Source organism: Asterias amurensis, chromosome 10 (assembly GCF_032118995.1).
Source record: "Asterias amurensis chromosome 10, ASM3211899v1".
NCBI lineage: Eukaryota > Metazoa > Echinodermata > Asteroidea > Forcipulatida > Asteriidae > Asterias > Asterias amurensis.
The window spans coordinates 6,967,418-6,990,927 of record NC_092657.1 but is presented as its reverse complement, the minus strand read 5'-3'; the positions used below and the strand labels follow the sequence as shown (position 1 = coordinate 6,990,927).

General features: G+C 39.1%; 2 protein-coding genes across 2 annotated transcripts; one reads left to right on the top strand and one right to left on the bottom strand.

The window, feature by feature from the left end:
• Positions 1-987: 987 nt before the first annotated feature.
• Positions 988-16,733, top strand: LOC139942596 (ficolin-1-A-like). Its single transcript, XM_071939453.1, has 5 exons — positions 988-2,020; positions 13,061-13,120; positions 14,467-14,603; positions 14,689-14,950; positions 15,817-16,733. The coding sequence occupies exons 1-5, from the start codon at positions 1,630-1,632 to the stop codon at positions 16,062-16,064; spliced, it is 1,098 nt and encodes a 365-aa protein (XP_071795554.1). The 5' UTR covers positions 988-1,629; the 3' UTR covers positions 16,065-16,733.
• Positions 16,734-22,720: 5,987 nt separating this feature from the next.
• LOC139943466 (perlucin-like) lies at positions 22,721-23,251 on the bottom strand. Its single transcript, XM_071940277.1, has one exon. The coding sequence runs from the start codon at positions 23,249-23,251 to the stop codon at positions 22,721-22,723; it is 531 nt and encodes a 176-aa protein (XP_071796378.1).
• Between the last annotated feature and the right edge of the window lie 259 nt (positions 23,252-23,510).

The following is a 23,510-nucleotide window of genomic DNA, read 5'->3' as shown; positions in this document are numbered from 1 at the left end:
AAGATGCACCCACGTCCTATATATATTATATTTATTGGTTTATTTCATAAAAACATAAAAAAGGAATGAACAGTATGACAACCGATGTGGTTGAGTTGCACTAGAAGATGTACAGTATAAAACAAGTCCTTAAAAAGAGCTTATGTTTTAAAATGGTACTCAATTTCCCGGCTATTTATTGTATTTGATATGAAACTTCATAATACGGTTGCCAGAGCAGGAGTTAATCCCTCGTTCATTTCGGTTGTTCAAGACATGCCTAATTGGCCTTATGACTCGTGTAAACACTTAAATTGCAGTTTACTTCACTCAGTTATCTGCTCTTTGTTTCCCCCAGGGTATTGTTAATGTTGACTGTACTGAGGCGGTTTCTTACAAACCTTGGTTTAGTTTATATCTTTGCAACCCTTGGTATTATTTAAATCTTTGCAGTTCCAATTATATGCTAATAATTATATCCAGGGAAGGGATTGTGTCACTGTACCGCCTGGTACGTTCAGACCTTCTCTGATTGGTCGAGTATTTGAATGGGAAATGTCACCATCTATTGCACCATACCTAGGAAATGTTTTTGTACACGGGCAATGGGGTTACTGTCTATTAAAAGGGCTGATTTAGTAATTCTTTGTGATGCTCCACGGGCAATGGGGTTACTGTCTATTAAAAGGGCTGATTTAGTAATTCTTTGTGATGCTCCACGGGCAATGGGGTTACTGTCTATTAAAAGGGCTGATTTAGTCATTCTTTGTGATGCTCCACGGGCAATGGGGTTACTGTCTATTAAAAGGGCTGATTTAGTCATTCTTTGTGATGCTCCACTGGTCACCAATAATATGTGTGATTCTCAATGAAAACCTAGACAGAGTTATGCTTGGCCTCTGTGGTCACCAGTATTTGCTAAGAAGTATTATTGTAAGATTTAAAGGCAGTGGACACTTTGTAATGACACAAAATAAGGGGGTTATCGAGGGGGTTGCGATATTTTTTTTGCCAGCTCTTGAATTACTTAATGAAAAAGCAAACACGTTTTTATTTGTTATTAACATAAGCATTATTAGCATTTAAATAAGGGTAGTTTACAACATTGATAGCTGATGGGAGACATGGACTACAAGTTACTGCAAGATCTTTATATCCATGCAGACAGTTAGGCCGTGTGAGAATGGGCGGCATCAGCTACGGCTACAGCTAGATTTCCGTATCATCGTGCGTTGAGATGTAGGATGTCCTTAGCAACACCCTTAGCAACAGCCGTAGCCGTAGCTGTAGCCGTGGATGCCAAATTGGACACGGCTTTAGCTTGTTTGTGGTGGAGTGAACTGACTGAACTAGATTTTACATATCTTCAAGGTTTCTTCTGCTAAGCTATTTATTGAGTCCTAGTAGTTGCATCCGGAGCTGTGAGGACGAGGCTCCTTCTGGTTCCGGTTTCCTGTTTCTTTTCCGTTTTCGGTTTAGCCTTGTAGATATATAGGGAGGATAACAAAGTTTGAATCGTTTGAACCATTACCTAAAACATATAAAATAACGGTTTGGCAAGTTCTTGCTCATTTCACTGCGAACATTGTACGCGGAGGATCAACGTCAAGAACTCGTGTAGGTTTGTTGTTGAAGTGTTAGCTAAGCACAATGGGGTTGTTGATCCGTTCACTCTTGATCGTTATGATCGTGAAGTCTATAGCTGCACGACAAAGTGCATCTTCCAGCAATCAAGCAACGGGTTCTTGTGACCAAGACGTAATTGTAGAAAAACTGAAGGCCGTAATTATAGATTACCTAGATCTGGTTAACGGTGAAGTAAGGAACATAATACAACAAGTGGGAGAGTTGAAAGATTCAATGACTGAAACTCAAGAAGCTGTTTCAACTGAACTGGAAGCCACTAGAGGTAAAGTAGACGAGTTACAGGTGGCCACTTCTGATAATCGAGAAAAGATAACATCTGAGCTGGAAGAAACAAGAAGCAAAGTGGAAGAGTTAGAGGTCTCAGTGTCTGCCTTGGTGAAACTCATTACTAATGGTAAGTTCTGTTGCAACTCCCTAATTGTAGACTATTTCTGTGACGTCACTCTAATGTTGAAAGTGTAGATTATTTTTACGAATCTACACTTCGCTCCGAATCTACACTAAAGTGTAGATTCGAACACAATCTACAGTTGAGTGTAGATTCATTCAAAACTTTAAGTTTTAACAATTCAATTTACAAATTCCTATCTTTCAAAACTGAAAGATATCATGGGCAACAAAACATAGCTGGACAAATTTTATCTTTCAATTTACTTAAACATTTTTCAGATGAGAAAGATTACTCTAGGAATATATTAAGGTTGTACTCGATAATGTTGCAAGAAAGAATGCCCATATACTTTGTAAAATAGTTCTAAAATGTGACAAACCGTCGTTTGACATACGCATACGAAATAAGACTACCTATAGTTGTTAGAATTCTTTTTCATTGAAACTGTTACATAAACTATGAGGGAAATAGTTTAAGTCAGAGAATAGACTCTATAATGCTACTCTCACGCTGTGGTGAATATCTTGCGAATATGAATATTTGAAATTGTTGTAATTGGATAGTTCATAGTGTTCTCGGTCGTCCCTCAACCTATCAATATCTTACGCATTAATACTGCATGTTTACCAACAATACCATTTCTTACCAATGCTTACGTAAATCGATGGCGAAAAACCGTCTTCATAATAATGTGCTGAGTTTATGCTACTCTCACACTGGGGAGAATATGCTAGCGAATGTTACGTTCACAAGTCAAATAATTTTATGCAAACGGAACGAAATTCTCGAAAATCGCTTAAACTTAGCAACATTCGCCGTATCTTCATAACCGTGTTCACAAATTAAACCGGTTTCTAAATTGACCGATCTTCGTAATGAGGTGGGGAATAATTTGTGAACGTTCCGAACTTGTTACCAACGCCTACGAAGACACGACATAATAGTTGCGAAGCTTGAGTGATGTTTAATATTTCCGTTCGTAATCACATTCGCTAAGCATATTCTCCCCAGTGTGAGCGTAGCTTGATGCTACTCTCACACTATATTCTTGCGAACATGAATATTTGAAATTCGCGATGAAATCGCCCCAAAGTTGCGATTTGATAGTGAATAATGTTCTCGGTCGTCCTTAAGCTTCTCCTAACCAATATCTAACGCATAATACGCACGCTTTACCAACAGTACCCATGGCTGGGCAATGCTTACGAAAATCGATGGCGAATTACTGTCTTCACAACATTCGCTGAAATTTAGGAAGCGCTTCGTATTGCCCCTCTAACAGAGTGGCGAGAGTTCTTGCGAAGATGAACATTTGAACTTCGCGTTGAATACCTCCAAAGTGGCGGTGTGATAGTGAATATTTTTATCTCAGTCTCACCCCTCGATCGTCCTCGGTCGGCCCTCCCCTTACCAATATCTTACGATTGTTTTATTTTATTTCGAATGCTTACACCAACGCTTGACAATGGCTTTACGAACGATGCCAACTTTCACGCACGCTTTACCATGTTACCGATGCTTACGAAAATCGACGGCGAATAAACGTCTTCGCTACATTCGCTGACTATATGGAGGTCGAAAAGTGGACATCTGCTTTTCCGCTCTCAAAACAGCAGAAAAACAGATGGAAAGTCTTGTGTTAAGTGTATTTTCTACTTTTCTACTTTTCTGCTTTGCAAAAAGCAGATTGAACGTGTAAGGCAAAAGCAGTTTTCTACTTTTCTCCTTTCTGCTATATAGCTGAAAAGTAAGTTTGACATCTTGTCATTCACTGGCGGTCGAAAAGTGGACATCTGCGTTTCTGGTTTCATACCACAAGAAAAGCAGATTGAACGTTGGGGCAAATCAATTAATCTACTTTTCTACTAGCCGAAAAGCAGATTAGACATTTTGTCACACAGTGGCCTAAAAGTGGACATCTGCTTTTCTGGGTTTCCCGGAACCCTTTACCGCTCCACACCCCCTGTAACAGATGGACGCTGTTTAAGAATTAAGAACCAACATCCCTCAACAAATGCCCCCCCCCCCCCCCCCCGCCCTTCAAACAAGAGAGGGAGGTATTTGTATTGAAATTCGAATTTCCCCAATAAACAAAGTACCGGGGAAAAACAAGCGTGGGTCCAGTAGTAGTTGAAAATGTTCTTACAACCTAGACAGTCACGGAGAGGGGACGGGGATATAACGGGCCTCGGGCCAAATTTCAATTCATAGAGCTGCTTAAAAGCACAGAATTTGCTAAAGCATGAAAAATTAATGCCTATAAACTCATGTAACTGTTTTTAAACTTGTTTATACACGGCCACTCATTCAATAAATATAATAAAACATCATGTAAAATTACAAAATTACACAATACATTTAAAGTCACCTGGAAATAGATTGTTTTTTCTTTCAAACATAAGAGTATATGCTCACGAACAATAAAACAACTTTTTGAGTAATTGTTTGTCACGATTTATATGTTTAAAAAATATATAAAGTTGTTTGGGGGCTTGACTCCGCCTACCCCTTTTTTTGACGTCAATCGAGGCAAAGTACATGTACGTCCAAGTCGTGAGTTGGTACATTTCAAAAAGTGTTTTTCTGCATTCAGCAGCAATACACCTGGTCGGCATTGCCGAAAAAAAAACTTTTTTTTTTTTTTTTTGAAACGTAAAAACTCACGACTTGGTCAGTACATGTACTTTGCAATTGTGTTTACTCTACGCATTACAGGCAAAGTCTGCCTCGATTGACGTCACGAACAGCGCCCTCTAGGGTCGGGGTCTACTCTTAAATTTGTAAATAACATAATAACTGATTTTATAAAACCTTAGTTAACTGTTTATTCACATTCCATTCATCAAAACACATATATTAGTGACAAAAGCTTTACTTTGAAAAAATACCACTTCCAGGTGACTTTAAGTCATAAAGTCACACCAATTATAATCTTAAACAAAATAAAACATTAAGAGTCAGTTCAGGTAAATAGTTGACATACTTGCTCACGGTCAAAAAATGAATTTTTTTTATACTTTGTGGGTTGAAGGGCCTTGGGGTGCAAGTAAACAAAATTGCATTTTCAATTCTATATATAGCCCGTTGCCATGGTTACGGCTCATTTTGTTTTTTGGCCATTTTAGGCCGATTTTGGGGTCTGAAAAACTGGTTTTTAGCTCATATTTACAACTCCACCCAACCAAAATGCAACATTATTTCAAAAAACCTTTTATATCACTACAAAGTATCATCCTTGGCCTTCCTTGAGAAATTTTTTTATTGCTTTAAATAACACCCTTGTGCTATTTTTGCATTATGCATTACAGTATGTTTTTAGAACTTGCAAAATCAAAATTTTTACCCTATTTTTGGACCCCAAAATGTCAACTTGCCAGGGGTCTCAGAAAGTTTCCCTTTCGGCTGTGATTAGGGCCAACAGTGGTCTTTCAATATCTGGTGTCAAAAACTTGGGCAATTGTATCCTGTTGTGACAGTACTGCCTCAAAACTAGACTTTTTTTCCCCAAAACATGAAAAATGCCTTCTAAAGGGTCTTTTCACATAATATCGAAATACGTGTCCACGGTAAAAAAAAGAAGAATATTTTTCATTTTTTTGTGGATGGTAGGATGGTAGGGACTTGGGGTCCAAATAAACAACATTTACATTTCAAATCATAATACAACACGTTGCCATGGTAAAAGTTCATGTGTGTTTAGGCCACTTTGGGCCGATATTGGGGAATGAAAAACTGTTTTTTTGAGTTAATAACTCCACCCCACCAAAAAACAAAATTATTTCATAAAACCTTTTACATCACTACAAAGTATCATCCTTGGCTTTACTTGAGACAAAAAATATTGCTATAAATTTCACCCTTGTGCTATTTTTAGAACGTGCATTAGAGTATGTTTTTAGAACTTGCAAAATCAACATTTTTACCATATTTTTTGCCCTCAAAATTTCATTTTTTTCAGGGGTCTCAGAATATTTTCCTTTCGGTTTTGATTAGGGCCAAAATTTGTCTTTTTTATTTTTGGTAAGAAAAACTTGGCAAGTGTATCCTGATGTTAACAGTACTGTCTCAAAAATAGACTTTTTTCCTCAAACAGAAAAATGCATTTTGAATTGTTTTTTCTTCATATTGAATTTCTAACATTAAAAAGTTATAATTCTATCAATCTTGCAGCTTTTCCTTAGCACTAGTGGATTACCCAACATTGATCAGGAACTGTTGATGACCGTAATTTTACAATTTGCCCGGCCCAGCCCCAATCATATTTCTTGACATTGCATAAAACAATGTTTTGTGAATAGCTCCTCTTTTTGTGAAAGTGTTCCCTTTCGGTTGTTATTGGTGTTTTCATGTCTTCTGGGTAGAAACACTGTGTTTATTGTATCCTGTATTCTACTTTTAAAATATCTTTCTAATCATATGCATTTTTTAATAAACGTTTACAAACGCTTTTGAAATACCAACTCGACCGATCCAAGGCAACGTGTTCCTTTAATGAAACAACATTGAAAGAAGTTGTAAAAACTTGCACCTGCTGAACATAAATAAGTAAGATGCATTTGCAGGGACAAAAGTCTATTCAGGCTAGTTTGATATTTTTTCCATTCACTATCTTACTAATTCATAATTATTATATATGTCTCTGAGAACGTTGAGTTGTTGATCACATTGAGTTGTTTATCACGTTAAATAAACCAACTCTTTTATTGTTTGCAACAGTACAATTGAAAGGAACCCCACCATAGATGGGGGAACTGCTTACAGAAGGCCAAAGCAGGTGAATGGCCATTTAGCCCTTTAGTCCCTGCACCGCCCGAGTTTGCTGAAATCCAATTTCTCAAGCGTCTTGCAGTAAATTACTGGAATCATAGTTCAAATTTTAAAAGATAGCCAAGGCTTAATGTGTATGCACAATTTTTTACCCTTTCGGTAATATTTGTATAAAAGTTCTCATGGGAACAATAAATGCCTCTCGTTAAACGGCTACGGTAATTTTTATGGCGAATACTTTTGTGCACGGATAAAATGAACACAATAGCTTTTCAAGGCTTTTGTCTGGCTCAATGCTCATACTGATTAAATGCGAAGGCGTTATTTTCGACAATATCATCATAAATGATGAACAGTTTCCTGTTTACTGATGAGCGTTTTATTTTTCGTAAGAGCTAAATTATTTCATCATCATTAGCTTTGACAAGTCAACTGTGATGGGAGAATTAATAACGATCTATAACAACTAGATATATTAACAAATGCGTAGACCTACTAATGACTATCGAGTTTTCTTTTGATGTTCCTTTTTTTCTACAAACACAAGCTAGCGAGGTTTCCTCATACCGCATACAGTGTATCGCTATAATGCGGCTGGGCGGTACAGCGGCTAAATGGTTAGATACTTTGGATACAGTACTTGCTCACTTTTAGAGCCTCTTTGTTCTGATTGGGATGAAAATGTTTAGTTCGGTAGCGGGCAGGGGACCAAGAAGACTGTTATAAGGCCATGTAAAGACAAGGACAGTAAAGATTGCTCACCGCACTACTTCTCTTCTTGCAATGTGAATCATACCTGTACAACTAGGTAAAGTAGTTATGACAAAACAAGAACTCAGTGGCTTAAAGAGCATGGAAACAGTGCCATATTCTTTTAACAAGCATGCTCGTTTTTGTTTTTTATCAATTCAAACTAAGGGATAACTTCAAAATGCATTTTTATTGTTTTTGGAAAAATTACCATTTTTGAGGCAGAAGTGTCACAACAGGATACAATAAACCAAAGTGTTTCTCCCCAGTAGACATGCAAACCATAATGATAGCCCAATCAAAACAAAAAGAGAAATATTCCGAGAACCAACAAAACATTAAAGACAGTACAAACTTTCTTGATGTGCAAGGGGAATTAAAAAATGTGACTTTCAAAAAAAAAGGCGCTGTTCGCAAAACTTTTATTTTATTTTATGCAATGTCAAGAAATATGATTGGGCCAGGGCCGGGGTGGGGCAAATTATAAGATTTAGGTCATCAACAAGTCCTGATCAATGTTTGGTAATGCACTAAACCTACAAAGTGCTTATAAAAAGCTGCCAGATTGATGGAATTATAGCTAACTTTTTCATGTTATAAATTCAAAATGAAGCAAATATTTCAAAATGCATTTCTCTATGTTTTCGGGGAAAAGGGTCTATTTTTGAGACAGTTCTGTTACATCAGGATACAATTGCCCGAGTCTTTCTTACCAGAAATAAAAAGACAAATTATGGCCCTGATCAAAACCGAAAGGAAAATATTCTGAGACCCCTGAAAAAATGGAATTTTGAGGGCAAAAAATATGGTAAAAATGTTGATTTTGCAAGCTCTAAAAACATACTGTAATGCACGTTCTTAAAATAGCACAAGGGTGAAATTTATAGCAATATTTTTTGTCTCAAGTAAAGCCAAGGATGATACTTTGTAGTGATGTAAAAGGTTTTATGAAATATTTTTGTTTTTTGGTGGGGTGGAGTTGTAAATATTAACTTAAAAAAACCAGTTTTTCATTCCCCAATATCGGCCCAAAGTGGCCTAAACACAAATGAACTGTTACCATGGCAACGTGTTATATTATGATTTGAAATGTTAATGTTGTTTATTTGCACCCCAAGTCCCTACCATCCACAAAGTATAAAAAAAAAATATTCCTTTTCTTTTACCATGGACACGTATGTCGATATTATGTGGAAAGACCCTTAAAAAGGCATTTTTCATGTTTTGGGGAAAAAAGTCTAGTTTTGAGGCAGTACTGGCCCAACAGGATACAATTGCCCAAGTTTTTGACACCAGATATGGAAAGACCAATGTTGGCCCTAATCACAGACGAAAGGGAAACTTTCTGAGACCCCTGGCAAGTTGACATTTTGGGGTCCAAAAATAGGGTAAAAATGTCGATTTTGCAAGTTCTAAAAACATACTGTAATGCATGGTGCAAAAATAGCACAAGGGTGATATTTAAAGCAATAATTTTTTTTCTCAAGGAAGGCCAAGGATGATACTTTGTAGTGATATAAAAGGTTTTTTGAATTAATATTGCATTTTGGTGGGGTGGAGTTGTAAATATGAGCTAAAAACCAGTTTTTCAGACCCCAAAATCGACCTAAAATGGCAAAAAAATAAAATGAGCCGTAACCATGGCAACGGGCTATATATAGAATTGAAAATGCAATTTTGTTTACTTGCACCCCAAGGCCCTTCCACCCACAAAGTATAAAAAAAATTCATTTTTTGACCGTGAGCAACTATGTCAACTATTTACCTGAACTGACTCTTAAGTCAGTAAACGAAAAACAGGACTATTGACATTTAAAAGCGGTAAGCCCATTCAGTCACAAATCAATTAGAATTGGTGATCAAACAAAAGGATAAAATGTAAGTTTTTTTACTATACACATAAAACATAAAATTAAAACTAAGATTGATACTATAAAACAATTAAAAATATGTAAAAAAAGGAAAGGACATAAAAGAAACCAAGGAAAATAATTATAATAAAATAATTATAATATGTATTTATTTTTAGATAAATAATTCATATTATGAATTATTTATCTCAAAAAGATTTATCTAAAAAATAAATGTATATAGGAAACAGAGACCGTACTTAAGCGTTTAGTATAAGCAGAGGAGGCAGTAAGCAAAAACAATTGTCAACATGTGAACAAGTTTTAGGCATTGGAGTTGAAACATAATAACAATCGAGTGGAGTCTTGGCCGTTTATTTGATTCTACCAAACAATAATATTGTTCGTATATTGGTTCGTTTATTGGTATATTGGGCCCAATGCCCGTTATCCCAATCCCCTTTAACTTTCTAGGTTGTGACTACATTATGCCAACTACTACTGGACCACGCGTCCCCACCCCCCTGAACTATATGTTTATTGGGGAAATTCAAATTTCCACACAAATACCTCTATTGTTGGGGGGGGGGGTATTTGTTGAGGGATGTTGGTTCTTTCTTTTAGACGGGTCAAATAATCGGGACAAGGAACATCAAAGGCAATTAAGCCGCGCGACTGGGAAGCGTCCATTTATTACAGGGGGTTGTCGAGCGGTAAAGGGTTGCGGAAATCCAGATAAAGAGGATGTCCCTTTTTGAGCCACTGTGAAACAACACGTCCAATCTGATTTTCGGCTAGCGGAAGAGTAAAAAAGGGCATTGAACTAAAACGTTCAATCCACTTTTCTGCGTCCAGGAAACCCAAAAAAAAGATGTCCACTTTAAGACCACCAGTGTAGGTGAATAGGTAAAATTTGCTTTTCTGAAATCAGAAAAGCAGAAAAGCAGAAAATGGATGTAATTAAAACGTTCAATCCACTGTTAGGGAGGCAGGCAGAAAAGCAGAAAAGTGGTAAAATGCTTTAGGAAACAACGTCCAACTTGCTTTTCTGCTTTTCTGATAGCAGAAAAGCAGATGTCCACTTGTGAACCTCCATAGCTGACACTAAGAAACCGGTTTCTAAATTGACCGATCTTCGTAATAGACCGTGGGATGATGCTCCAAATTCTGCTTTTCAGTGCTCTACCCTACACAACTACTTACATTTGGTCTCAAAATTTGAAGAAAATTCAACTGACCACCCAAAAAAAGTCGTCAAGCACAAAACTCACAGAGTATAGATTTATTCGCGAAATGAAGCACAATAATACAGCGAGAATAAATGGCTGAACGTGCAACAAAAAAATAGATGACTTATAAGCTCGGCCAATCATAGCGCATATGACATGCATGCGGATGTGTGGACCAATGAAAGAGCTTGTTTCGAAGTCGTGTGGTTTTGTGGCCCTTTTCAAAACGACGGCGTGTGCGTTGGTTTCAGCTTCAGGCTACCATATCTCGTCTGAAGCCCTGACTAAGCGCGTACGCAAAGCACGCACAATTGCCAAAACAACCGCGGGCCAAGCTAGCATCCGGAGCCGAAGCCGTGGTTTCGAGAAGGGTTTCAGAAAGATGTCGTCTACGCTTCTCAGGAAACTTCATCCTGTGTGAATGGAAGAAAGTTGCGAAGATCGGTTTGTTTTATGTTACATGAACACAACATAAAGTAAATCCGAGCTAGTTAGGGAAAATAGTTATCGCTGGCAGGAGTTCGTTGGCCCAGCAGTGGTTAGGAAAAACATCATGATCATCGTGACATGTGATAATTTGTATGCTTGGACGCCATGAGAATTGAATTAACCCATCAGTTACTGTGGTACAAGAAAGACAGTTTGGGAACTAGGTTTATATTATTTTCATTCAATTTTGTAAAATCTTTATATCTTTGAAATTATTAAAGGTCCTTGGGTGGATTTCACAGAGAGTTAGGACTAGTCTTATCTCGAGTTAGGACCAGTTACTCGTCCTAACTTAGGACTATCCATGCAATTTGTATATCTCCTAGGACTAGTCCCACGTTAGGACTAGTCCTAACTCTTTGTGAAATCGACCCCTGTCACACCATGGCGTATAGCCTTAACCTATGCCGGCGTATAGGCCTACATAAACTAGTTCGAGCATTTTAAAAGTCCAAGAGTGCCCAACTTCCCAGAATCGCATCCATAGCGTACTGAACGTATACAAAGCGTATGACTAATGAATTGATAGCGTATCACTAACTTAAAATGAAGTTATGTATGTTACAGGTGGATACGTCAGAATACATCAAGACTTTTTGGGGATACACCAGGCATAGGTTACACGGCACATTTTATTACTGTTTTAAATTGAATTGTTTGGGGGAATTAAAAGGGCCTTTTCAAGAAAGTAACATAATTCATCATAATAACAATGAGTATTGTACTAGAAATGTGTCATTATGATATGAAGAGAAGAAATTAAAAAAAATCTTAATGTGTGTCTCTTGTCAACAATATCCTTTTTTTGTAAAGTTCATTCATTCATTCATTCGATTACAACTTAATTAAGGCCTATCTAAGCTCTGAAGACATAGTAAATGACCAAAATGAGGCCCAGAAAGTTTGTTAGTGACATTAATTTGAAACAATTGAAATAACTCAATTGGGGAAATGATTGATGTCCAGGGATGTTAAATAGTTAATTAATTGAGATCTGGGAGAAAAGAGCTTAAAACCTGTAAATGAAAGCAAAATAAACAAGCCAGTATATTTTCCCCATTCGTTTGTGCACTTGGTGATTTGCCCATAGAGTTTGTGCATAGTTCTCCAGTTTTGACCAATAGAGGGCGCTATTTTTCTCTAATTATTTTCTAATTAAAATAACTCATTACTGTGCAAGTTTTGCCCTTGACGACTTTCACATGTTATTCAGGACTACCATACGAACATCTGGGGAAAAATTCAGGTAGTTGCAGAGGGTAGACCACAAAACTCGAAAACTAGAGCCCTTTTTGATGATCATCCCACGGTCTATAAGGAGGTGGTGAATAATTTGTGAAGGTAGAATTTGTTACCAACGCCTACGAAAATACGGCGAATGTTGCAAAGTTTGAGCGATTGTCAAATAAGGAGTTCGTTAGCATATTCGCTAGCATATTTGCCGTGTGGTGAGAGCAGCATAAAGTGACCGATTTCATAAGTAGGTGGAGAATGACGTGTGAACGTACCGAATTTGTTACCAACGCTTACGAGGACACGGCGAATGTTGCGAAGTTTGAACGATTGTTAAATATTTCCGTTCTTAAGCAAATTTCCATTCTCCCTAGTGTAAGAGTAGCATCAGGAAGCGCTACGTATTCCTGCTCTTACAGAGTGACGAATGTTTTTGCGAAGATGAATATTTGAATTTCGTGTTGGATTCGTCCAAAATGGCGGTTGGATAGTGATGTATTTCATCTCGGTCCCGCCCCTCGATCGTCATCGGTCGGCGCCCTCTCGAGTCTGGGCCTAATCTTAAATAAGTGAAAAAAATTAGAGCTAGTTTTTAGAACCTTAGCTAATTGTTTATTTACATTTCACTCATCAAAACATACAATCTTGGTGACAAAAGCTTTATTTTGACGAAATACCACTTCCAGGTGACTTTAAAGTCCTCTTGCTTTTACTTTTGTTGGTAGATACCTCCGATACTGACGATTCTGATGCAACTGATGAATTTGCGACCACGACGGAAGGAGGTAAGCGTATAGGATTGGGTTAAGTTACATCATTAACAGATTGGTTAGTATGACCATGGTATGACAAGCACATTGTGACGTCATTGGGTCTCGAGTTATTGTAATTCAAAGCTTATTATTATAATAGCCACCCGATCTTCATTTAAATGTGTAAAATACTCAATCTTTATAGCATCATATCTTAAAAAATACCCAGCCGATTTTAAAACTTGTTTGTAACCGTGACCCCATGTTGACCTTTACTTCAGAGTCAACCGGAAATGGGATCATATCTCAAGAACTGCACAACTGACTTTCAATTTCTTTACAGTTATAGATCCTTTGAGCATTGAATATGGAACTTTGGTTTGCCTAAACCCCATGTTGACCTTTACTTACGGGTCAACCGGATGTGGGACAATTATCTCGAGAAACTACACAACCGATTTTCAATTTATTTTCAGTTCTTGACCCTTTGAGCGTTGAAAGTTGACCTGGTTACCGTAACTCCACGTTGACATTTACTTCCGGGTAAACCAGGAGAGAAACATTAGTTATCTCATAAACTACATGTACAATTTTTTTTTCAGTTTTGAACCCCTTGCTCATTGAACATTAGCCTTGGGATACTATGACCCTAAATTGACCTTTACTTCCGGGTTAACCGGAAGTCGAACCAAAATTGCAAGCACTATACACCCAAATAGTTAAATTTACTTTCAGTTACAAAACCCATAAGTATTGAAGATTGAACTCGGGTGTTACCATGGCTCCGTGTTGATCTTATTTCTGGTCAAACGAAAGTGGGACCTAATTATCTCATGAAGCACATACGCCATTATTAGTTTCTGTTTAGTTCCAGAACCTTTGAGCAATGACGGTTGAACTCTGGTTACCTTCACCCCATGTTGACCTTTAGTTAAAGGTCAACGGAAGTAGTTTTTAGTTATAGACCCGATGATCATTGAATATTGAAATTGGGTTTACCATGTCCCCTGTTGAACTTTATTTATGGGTCGACAAAAAGTTGGACCAGATCTCAAGAACTTAACAGCAAATTTTCTTTTTCTTTTCAGTTATTAACCCGTTTCCAGTGTCAGGTTTAAAATGAGTTTTGAAGTCAGTATTATAATGAAGTTTGGGTTCAGGTTTATATATAGGCCCGCTTTTAGCGAAAGGGCCTATTACAGATGATGGCTATTCTATCCCAGCCAATGGCAGGCTCAATTTAAAGCTCTGGAGCGTCCAATCAAAGCAATACAGGACCAAACATCCCTTAGTTTGTTCCAAAAGACCTAAAGTCCAGTTAAAATTTTAGCAGTTATGTAATTGAGTGTTTATGTTTTGTTTTCTCCCGACCTCAACAGATGTGTTCCCACGGGATTGTTCTGATATTCTTGCGATCGGTGCGTCGGTGAGCGGTGTGTACATGGTACGACCTCTACGCTCCAGTCGGGCTTTCCAGGTGTATTGTGATATGGAAACAGACGGTGGTGGATGGACGGTAAGATAACACGCTGTAGTGAATGAATGACGTCACCAATTCAATACAAACTTACAACTTCTAAATATATTGTGTGAACTTTTAGGTGTTCCAGCGGCGCCAGGACGGCAGTGTAGCTTTCTCTTTGAACTATGCCAGCTACAGCCGTGGCTTTGGGAATGTAGATGGAGAGTTTTGGCTCGGTAATGACAACTTGCACCTTCTGACCGCTCAGGGCGAGTACCAACTACGCGTGGATCTTCAAGGTTTCGATCAGGTTACCGGGTATGCCAAGTATGATTCCTTCACCGTCGCTAATGCGAGTGAGAACTACATGCTGCGAGTGGAGGGTTACACAGGAAATGCATGTAAGACGAATTCACTTTTTAAGGCAGTGATACATTTAAGCAGAATCGCCTTTATTTTATAGAGAGTTTTCGTTTTTGACGACGAATGGTTCTACGGAAAATATGATGACATTTGGCATAATCTGCGCATGCGTCGGCTTTGAGGACGGTCGTCCCTAAATTTCTACGAAAGTACTTCGGATGAATCTGCGTTTTGCTGAAAACGACAACGTTTGGCTGAAAACTACTGGCCGTCACCAGAACCATCCGTTGTCAAACAAGGAGGGGTAACTTACAGAATGCCTTGCCTTAAGCAGTTTATACTGAATGGGAACAGTAAAGATTCTGAAGCGTATGGTCGCCCGAAAGATACACAAAATATCTCTCGTATCGTGTACGTACACATTAACTTATCGTGTACGTACACAATAACATATTGTGCATCATGTTCGTTTGGGACTTATCGCATAAGTACATGATACGTTTGGATCTATCATTTATGTACACAGTAAGTTATCATGTATTTATTATCTACGATATTTGTTTAGACTTATCACGGTGGGTACACGATCAGTTTTGGAACTTATCGTGTACGTACATGAAGTTATCATGTACTTACCCTAGTAATGTTGGACTCATCGTGTACGTATGGTAAGAGTGATTGGTGTACTCATATGGCGGCATACTCTTCTGTCAAATAGGCCCTGCAACTGAAGCTGTGTCGGATTGTGAGAATTATCTCACATCTCTCACAAAAGAATCCTCTCAGTTTGTGCATTGTGGCTATAACCTAGGCAACATAAGAGCCCAATTCATACTTACCCCTCTGTATCCTATATCTCATACCTGTAGTTTTATGACTATGACCTCGTGTTTTTATATTTCAGCTGACGGGTTAAAATCCCACCAGAGAATGGGCTTCACGACCAAAGACAAAGACAACGACGTCAATGCCTTAGGCAATTGCGCACATGAGTATCCAGGGGGCTGGTGGTTCAGGTTCTGTCTTTCGTCCAATCTGAACGGGCTTTATTTCCATCATGCCGATCTCAGTAGTCGGGGAGTTACGTGGAATGCCTTTGCAAATTATCGCTCACTCAAATTTTCTGAGATGAAAATTAGAAGCCGAGTTTAGGCTAGCTCCTAGTGTGGTGAATAACTCATAACAGGTTACGGCATTCTGGGAAAATCTCCCAATTGAAAAGTTAAAGCCCCTTTTTTAAGGTAATATGCTCATGTAAAAAAATCCTCCTTTTTATACGACAATCAACATGGTAAAATTAGGGTTGTATACAGCTCGTGAAATCGAGTAACAAATGAAAAATGATTAATCACGATATTATATAATGTTATGAGATTGTTCGGCTTGCTTTGTCAAGTCTTTAAGTTAAATTTATTTTGTTTTGCTTATTACTGAGCTTATTAAATTTCCCTTTTTTAATTTATTGACTACTTCTCGTCTTTTACACGCAACTAATTAGTTGCACTTGGTTAAAACAGATTCAAACAAGGAGTATGAAAGTTTGAGCTCAACTGGTCGTCAAAGTTGCGCGATAACAATGAAAGAAAAAACACCCTTGTAATGGACAAAAACACTTCTGGTTTGTTTACTTCTGGTTTGTTTAAAAAACAGGTCAACGTTTACACCAGTTAACTCATAGCTTTAAACATAACGGTATGTTACGTACTTCTGGTGAAGAATTTCCCAATATTTCATGCTACGGTTTAAATGATGCATTTGTTACTGAATATCGTAGTTGAAGAAAAATATGTTGTTATTAATAAAAATGGGAATCCATGTGCAGCTGTGTGTGTATATGACAGTTTTGTTTACCCCTCTTCCCGCCGGCGAGCAGAAAGGAGGGATACCATACAAGTGGTAGTCTTGGCCTAAGACGATGGTGCGTGATTCTGGATAGTGTACTACGCGCGGTTGAATCGCCAAAGCGCGCCCGCCACGGTATGATTTAGTTACGTGGACGGTTTGAAATCTAGACTACACTCTGCAAGCTACCAGAGTGTAGTCTAGATTTCAAGCCGTCCACGTAACTAAATCATACCGTGGCGGGCGCGCTTTGGCGATTCAACCGCACGCAGTACACTATCCAGAATCAAGCACCATCGTCTTGGGCCAAGACTATACAAGTGGGTGATTTTACTAGAACTTCTGACACCCTAAAACCCTTGTCAACGAGCGGCTGCCAGCAGATGGGTACGCGGATCCGTTGGACGGAAAGACACAGGATTTATCACTAAAAAGGGAATAAAAGGGTAGCGACGCATTCTTAAACTGCCGTTTAAAACCGACAGGGTCGTTACCGTGTGATAAAGGCCCGACCCGAGATTTAAAACGGAACGAGTCACTATACTCTTTTATTCCCATTCAATGCCGTTTTGGTTAAAGGCGACTCACCGATAGTGTCCACATCGCCCGTAACTAGCGCGTAGTTATTTTTGCATCTAAACATACCTGAAAACAACCCGGTTATAAACAGCTCCAACTGGTCTTTAAAGACAGTGGACACTATTGGTAATTGTCAAAAACTAGCCTTCACAGTTGGTGTATCTTAAAATATGCATACAATAACAAACCTGTGAAAATTTGAGCTCAATCGGTCATCGAACTTGCGAGATAATAATGAAAGAAAAAAACGCCCTTGTCACACGAAGTTGTGTGTGTTTAGATGGTTTGATTTCGAGACCTCAAGTTCTAAATCTGAGGTCTCGAAATCAAATTCGTGGAAAATTACTTCTTTCTCGAAAACTATTGCACTTCAGAGGGAGCCGTTTCTCACAATGTTTTATACCATCAACCTCTCCCCATTACTCGTTACCAAGTAAGGTTTCGTGCTAATAATTACTTTTAGTAATTACCAATAGTGTCCACTGCCTTTAACAACCGTTTAAACACCCCACGTGACGCGCTCTCCACCAATAGGGATAGAGAAACTGTCTGAGGTATTGATTAATTTAGAATAAATAATACTTTAAATAAAGGGGTAATTCCTTATAGACATGCGAAACAGAAGGCAAAGGAATAAGTTCGGACAGCTTCTCTTCACATGAAACAAAGATATTATATTTATTCAACTTCCATCAACAGGGTATACATTAAAGGGGCAAATTATCAATACTATTTTGTTTTAATTAGTAAAATTGTACTAGGTGTGACTATAGCCCTTTTCACACTACAGAGCCATTTCCCGGGAAATATACTGCCGGGAAAATGCCGGGAGTTTTTAACCCCACCGCCACCCCAGCAACCCATCTCACTATCCCAATTTGGTAACTCTCGGGAGTTTTTTTTCCCACCAGGAATATGCACGGTCGTTTTACAATTACGATTAAACCACAGAAGTCCATTCCCACAATGCCATGCAGCCGGCTGCGATCCTTGCCATTTGCGACCCAAAATGGCTGCACATTAATTGTGTATTTGCGTGTTGTTATACCAATATTTGTTTGATTACGGCGGAGAAGAAGTCTTGCAGTTCGGGGAAAACGTCGCTGACGGCTTGCAGGAAAAGACGACTGCTGTGACAGTGTTTTAAAGACATGCGGTAAAACAATCGGATGGAATTTGTCGTGCGAATGACGGGTTTCATGGCACTCACTGGAAGTATTGGTCAAACGTCAATCTGGTCTACCCTACCAAGAAGGGAAGAGCGGTCACTGGTGGGAAATGACGTTTTCCCAGGAAATAATTAACCCTGATCAGGAGCAGGGTTGTAATTTTCTGAATGGCATTTTCGAAGGATTGCATAATAATGTCCATGATGTTAGGGCCAAGGTAAATAAAGGTTTTATAGAAAAAATACCGCATGGTCGATTTTGCACAATCTGACAATAGAAGTAAAAGAAAAAGAAGCAATCTTCCTTTCCAACTTCAATAGTGCTGTTTTTCCATTGTTCAAAGAATGAACACTTAATAGGCTTTAACCCCATATTGGCTAGCAATTTCTTTGCAGGAGAACACTTATGCAATAGACAATATTTAGGGATTGAAAAACAAAACTTACATCCTACCGACCTAAAGTCTTTTTCCCAAGGTTTTCAGTTTTTTTCTGCAATGGGCAGGGGTCCGTTCATATCCAGCACCACGAAGGCAGTCAGCCAATGTTGACAAAATTTTCCCGTTTCTTGAAGGCCTATGCCCATCTAGCTGTTTTGGACTGCATCGTCGGCCCAAAATGCAACTAGTTTCAAAATTTCATCATGACTCCATCGGTCACTTCTACCCATCGTAAGAAATTGAGCAAAACAATTGAACTAAAATATTAACTGTCAGGTGGTAGACAGCAATGTCGATAGAAGAAGTCAAATCCGACTCATGGTCAACACAAGTCCACCAACGGCCAAGTACATGTAAATAAGAAATACCATACACACCTGTCGTGTGTACGAGAAGGAAGCTTGTTCACGCCAACTATTTATTCTATTCCTATTCCATTCACGTGGTATATTTTTTAAATTCATAAATTATATTTATTCGTATATTACATATGTAATTCACTTTTATTTTCGCACGTAAAATGTTAACACTTTCAGAAGGAGGAAACAAAAAAGGGCTATTGTTACCGCGCGAATTATTTGGCGCGCTATTTTTGACGTCTGTGACCTTTCGAGATTAATGACGTCTCAACACAGTGGAAGCAAAAGGTTGGGTAAGTTAAACCCGCTTTCGTTTTCACTAGCTGCTTTTCCCGGTAAAAAAACGTTTTTCCCAGGGGTTAACTCCTTTAACCCTACCACTGAGCAGGGCTAACTATTTTCCGGGAATAAGCTATTTCCCGGGAATGTTTTTGTAGTGTGAACAGATCGAAAAAAAACAATTCCCGGGAATTTTCCTGGGAAATGCACGTAGTGTGAAAAGGGCTAAAGTGTGGTGATGACCCACCAGGATTCACAGTAAACGGCTGTTGAGGTGAGGACAATGGGTGGCGCAGTGTTTAGGGGATTCCTAGTGGAACAAACCCTTTGGATATCGGTATCTGTGTAGTGGGTTGGTTCTTAACCCAAACAGAGGTACCAAGTGTCGGCATTACAACACTTTCCCTAAACAGTCCTTGACGGCAGTGGACACTATTGGTAATTAGTACTCAAAATAATTGTTACCATAAAACCTTACTTGGTAACGAGTAATGGGGAGAGGTTGATAGTATAAAACATTGTGAGAAACGGCTCCCTCTGAAGTAATGTAGTATTAGAAAAAGAAGTAATTTTCCACGAATTTGATTTCGAGACCTTAGATTTAGAATTTGAGGTCTCGAAATCAAGCATTGGAAAACATACAACTTCGTTTGACAAGGGTGATTTTTCTTTCATTATTATCCGATTGGGTAACAAGTAATGGGGAGAGATTAATAGTATAAAACATTGTTAGTTATCGAGAAAGAAGTATATCCAACGAATTTGATTTCGAGACCTTAGATTTAGAATTTGAGGTCTCGAAATCAAGCATTGGAAAACATACAACTTCGTTTGACAAGGGCGATTTTTCTTTCATTATTATCTGATTGAGTAAAAAGTAATGGGGAGAGATTAATAGTATAAAACATGGTTAGTTATCGAGAAAGAAGTAGTTTTCAACGAATTTGATTTTGATACCTCAGATTTAGAATTTGAGGTCTCGAAATCAAGCATCTAACCACACAACTTCGTGTGAAGGGTGTTTTTCTTTCATAGTTATCTCGCAACTCCGACGACCAATCAAGCTCAAATTTTCACAGGTTTGTTATTTTATGCATATGTTGAGATACACTAAGTGACAAGACTGGTCTTTGACAATTACCAATAGTGTCCACTGTCTTTAAGGATCCGATGACCCAATCCAGTCCTCACTCCTTGAGTCGTCCACTGTTCCTCCTGGTGAAATCCTGTTCGGTCATGTTTCTTTTTCCTTGCGGGTCCCTTCCCAGTCCGGCCATTCTATTTCGGGCAAAAAGTTTCCTATTTATGCTTTCTTAAGCTCCTCCCTGGATCACTGGTACATTTTCAAAACTATCCTATTGCTTACAACAACGTGTTAAGAAAGTGGTTAACACATAATAGAAGTACAGTGACTTGAAGCATAAACAAAACACAACTCATACAAACTAAATATGCATGCCCATACAGCGGTCACCTGACTGAACCATCAGTGACTACATGTATATGCAGTATACACACATAAAGATATACCATTACGTAAACCACCTAAAGGAAGGCAACGCCAGTTTCAGAATTTTATGTACTGAAACCCCAAATAGTTACCCCTGCTAGTAACCTCATTTCCAGTCAATATGTGCAAAAAAAAATTACAAACTGTCCTAATGTGCATGGAATTGGAAAATAACCATTTCGTTTAATATGCAGAATCTAGTCCCAGAGGAGAGCGTCCATAATCTTCTTTCAACCAGTTTTTCCATGAGATTTGAAAACAAGTGAGTTCAGTTGTACTTTTACATCTTAGCCAACACCATCCCGTTTTGAATCGTGCGAGAGTCCTAGTACAGTATAATGGTGAAATCTGTCCCGGAGTTCATGTACCTTTTTGAAACCACGGCTTCGGTTTTAGATTCGGCTCAGGCTAGCTTGGTCGGCGGTTGTTTTGACAATATTACGCGTGCTTCAGGTGTACAGGCTTCAGAAGAGAGGACAGAGCCTGAAGCCGAAACCATGGATTCGAAAAGGCCTTATGTCCCCGGAAAATGGAAAGACTAGCGAGGTTTCGATTTTTGGAACAGAGCACACAGGACGGGAGAGAGCATAGCACAGTAATCTGTAATCTCACGCTTGAGTGCTCCCGTCCTGGATGTTGGGGACCGCATGGTGATATAGAATTGATTCAAGTCCCAGTCCCCATGAGGGTCCTTTTTATTTACAGTCCCATCGCCTAAACATCAGACAACTTTTGCGATGTTGGCATCCCCCAACCTAGCCCCCCTGTGCCTGGCCATTCTTGGGACCACAATAGCTACATTTTGAAGTCGGATATGATTTTTTAGGATCTCTCGCACGAGAACGGGACTTGAATCGAGTCTATCACAAGGCTCCCCCACCATACAACGTGTACAAACGACATCACTCCGTTGTCGTACAGACCGGACGTTGTTTCACCAAAATAGCGTTCCCAATCTCTACACGACGGAGTCTACTTCAGTTTGGCGCATGCGTCGATCGATTTTCCTGCTCCTTTACACTGATCTCTATCATTTTATACAATCAGTAATCCCTTATAGCGGTTTTGTCCCCCAGGAAAGATGAGGCCACTAAGCATTAATGTACGTGTAGTACATGTTACTACCGTCTTTCTCACATGGGCGCAACCAACTAAGCGTGTCTAGAATACCCTCTATACACGTGTACTTGTATTGCATCTCCATGCAAACTCCATGCGCCAACATGTAGCGTCCTCCGTCTTTCGATTGAGGCGGTAAAGCCATGGAGTTTTCCTACATAAGGCACACGTTGTTATTGTACCTCATCTTCCCTGGGAAAAAAAAAACACGCTTAGAATTTGTTTACCGTCCTGTGTCCCTACCGTGGTCTTTCGAAAGCACGCTATAACGTGGACTAAAGGAGTCTGATTCAACAGAGGGCGCTATGATAAGAAGTTCATACACAGTTCGGCGCACGGGGGGGATGGGGGCAGGTTCTCCTGGGGGGGGGGGGGGAAGGGGTCATGAATATAGTGCAAAAGTTAAGAGATTGACATCAGAGTAATCGATCATTAGATTTCTGTCTCGCTTTCGTGATGTTGCCTTGTGTCTTCCAGTGGTGAACATAAAACTCACTTTACTGTTAGTTATTTTAGATGTCCCTTTGAAGAACTGGTCTGGTAGCCAGACTCCTCTTGCAAACTGCCGGAAAGATCTCATCACATCTCCAATCAAACCAATGATATGGTTTGGGTGAATCTACATTGCGATTAATTGCAGCACAGTCCTCACCCTGGTTTCCACTGGGCTGGCTATTTTCTTTCCAGTGTATGTAGGTCACTTCTCTACCATTCTCCATGCACACCCACTTCCCATCCGATTCCTGATCAGTGCAATCTATCCAAGCTCTTTTGTGTTCCTCTGTAATCAAAGAACCAATGGCGTTGTTTTCCTCGAGTGAGCTCGGAACTGCGAGATATCCCCCCAAGATTCGGCACTCGTCTCTCGCCGCGGACCATTTGATGAAAGTATCTGTGATGAAGTAGCAAGCGTCACCCCATTGGTGCCACAACTTAGGACAGGTTGGTTTGACAAATATAAAGCACTGCTGGTTCTGTGCAGAAACTAGATACAAGCAACAGCTATAAAAGGCAGCAGTGAGACTGGTTACAGCTGGATACATGTTCACATGTTATGTCGTTCTGGGATATGCCTGTTGTATGTTCGTGTTAAAATTATGCTGACCGTCAAACAGTACTACAAATAGCAATCAGTAAATCTCAGTAGCAGTTCAGCCGTGAAATGTTCAACTCAAATGTTGAGCAGACGTCCAATTACAGAACCAAGAAGTGCTTGTCGGTCGTCTCTCAACATTGTACTTGAAGATAGTTCTGTTTCAGAGAGATTTATATTCATCAGAACACAGTTCAGTCCCGACTTGT

Bases quoted from the DNA above. Each gene is read 5' to 3' on its own strand.
- LOC139942596 (XM_071939453.1), top strand. From the start codon at position 1,630: ATGGGGTTGTTGATCCGTTCACTCTTGATCGTTATGATCGTGAAGTCT. The intron at 14,604-14,688 runs GTAAGATAACAC...GTGAACTTTTAG, and splicing joins CAGACGGTGGTGGATGGACG to GTGTTCCAGCGGCGCCAGGA. The intron at 14,951-15,816 runs GTAAGACGAATT...TTTATATTTCAG, and splicing joins GGGTTACACAGGAAATGCAT to CTGACGGGTTAAAATCCCAC.
- LOC139943466 (XM_071940277.1), bottom strand. From the start codon at position 23,251: ATGTATCCAGCTGTAACCAGTCTCACTGCTGCCTTTTATAGCTGTTGC.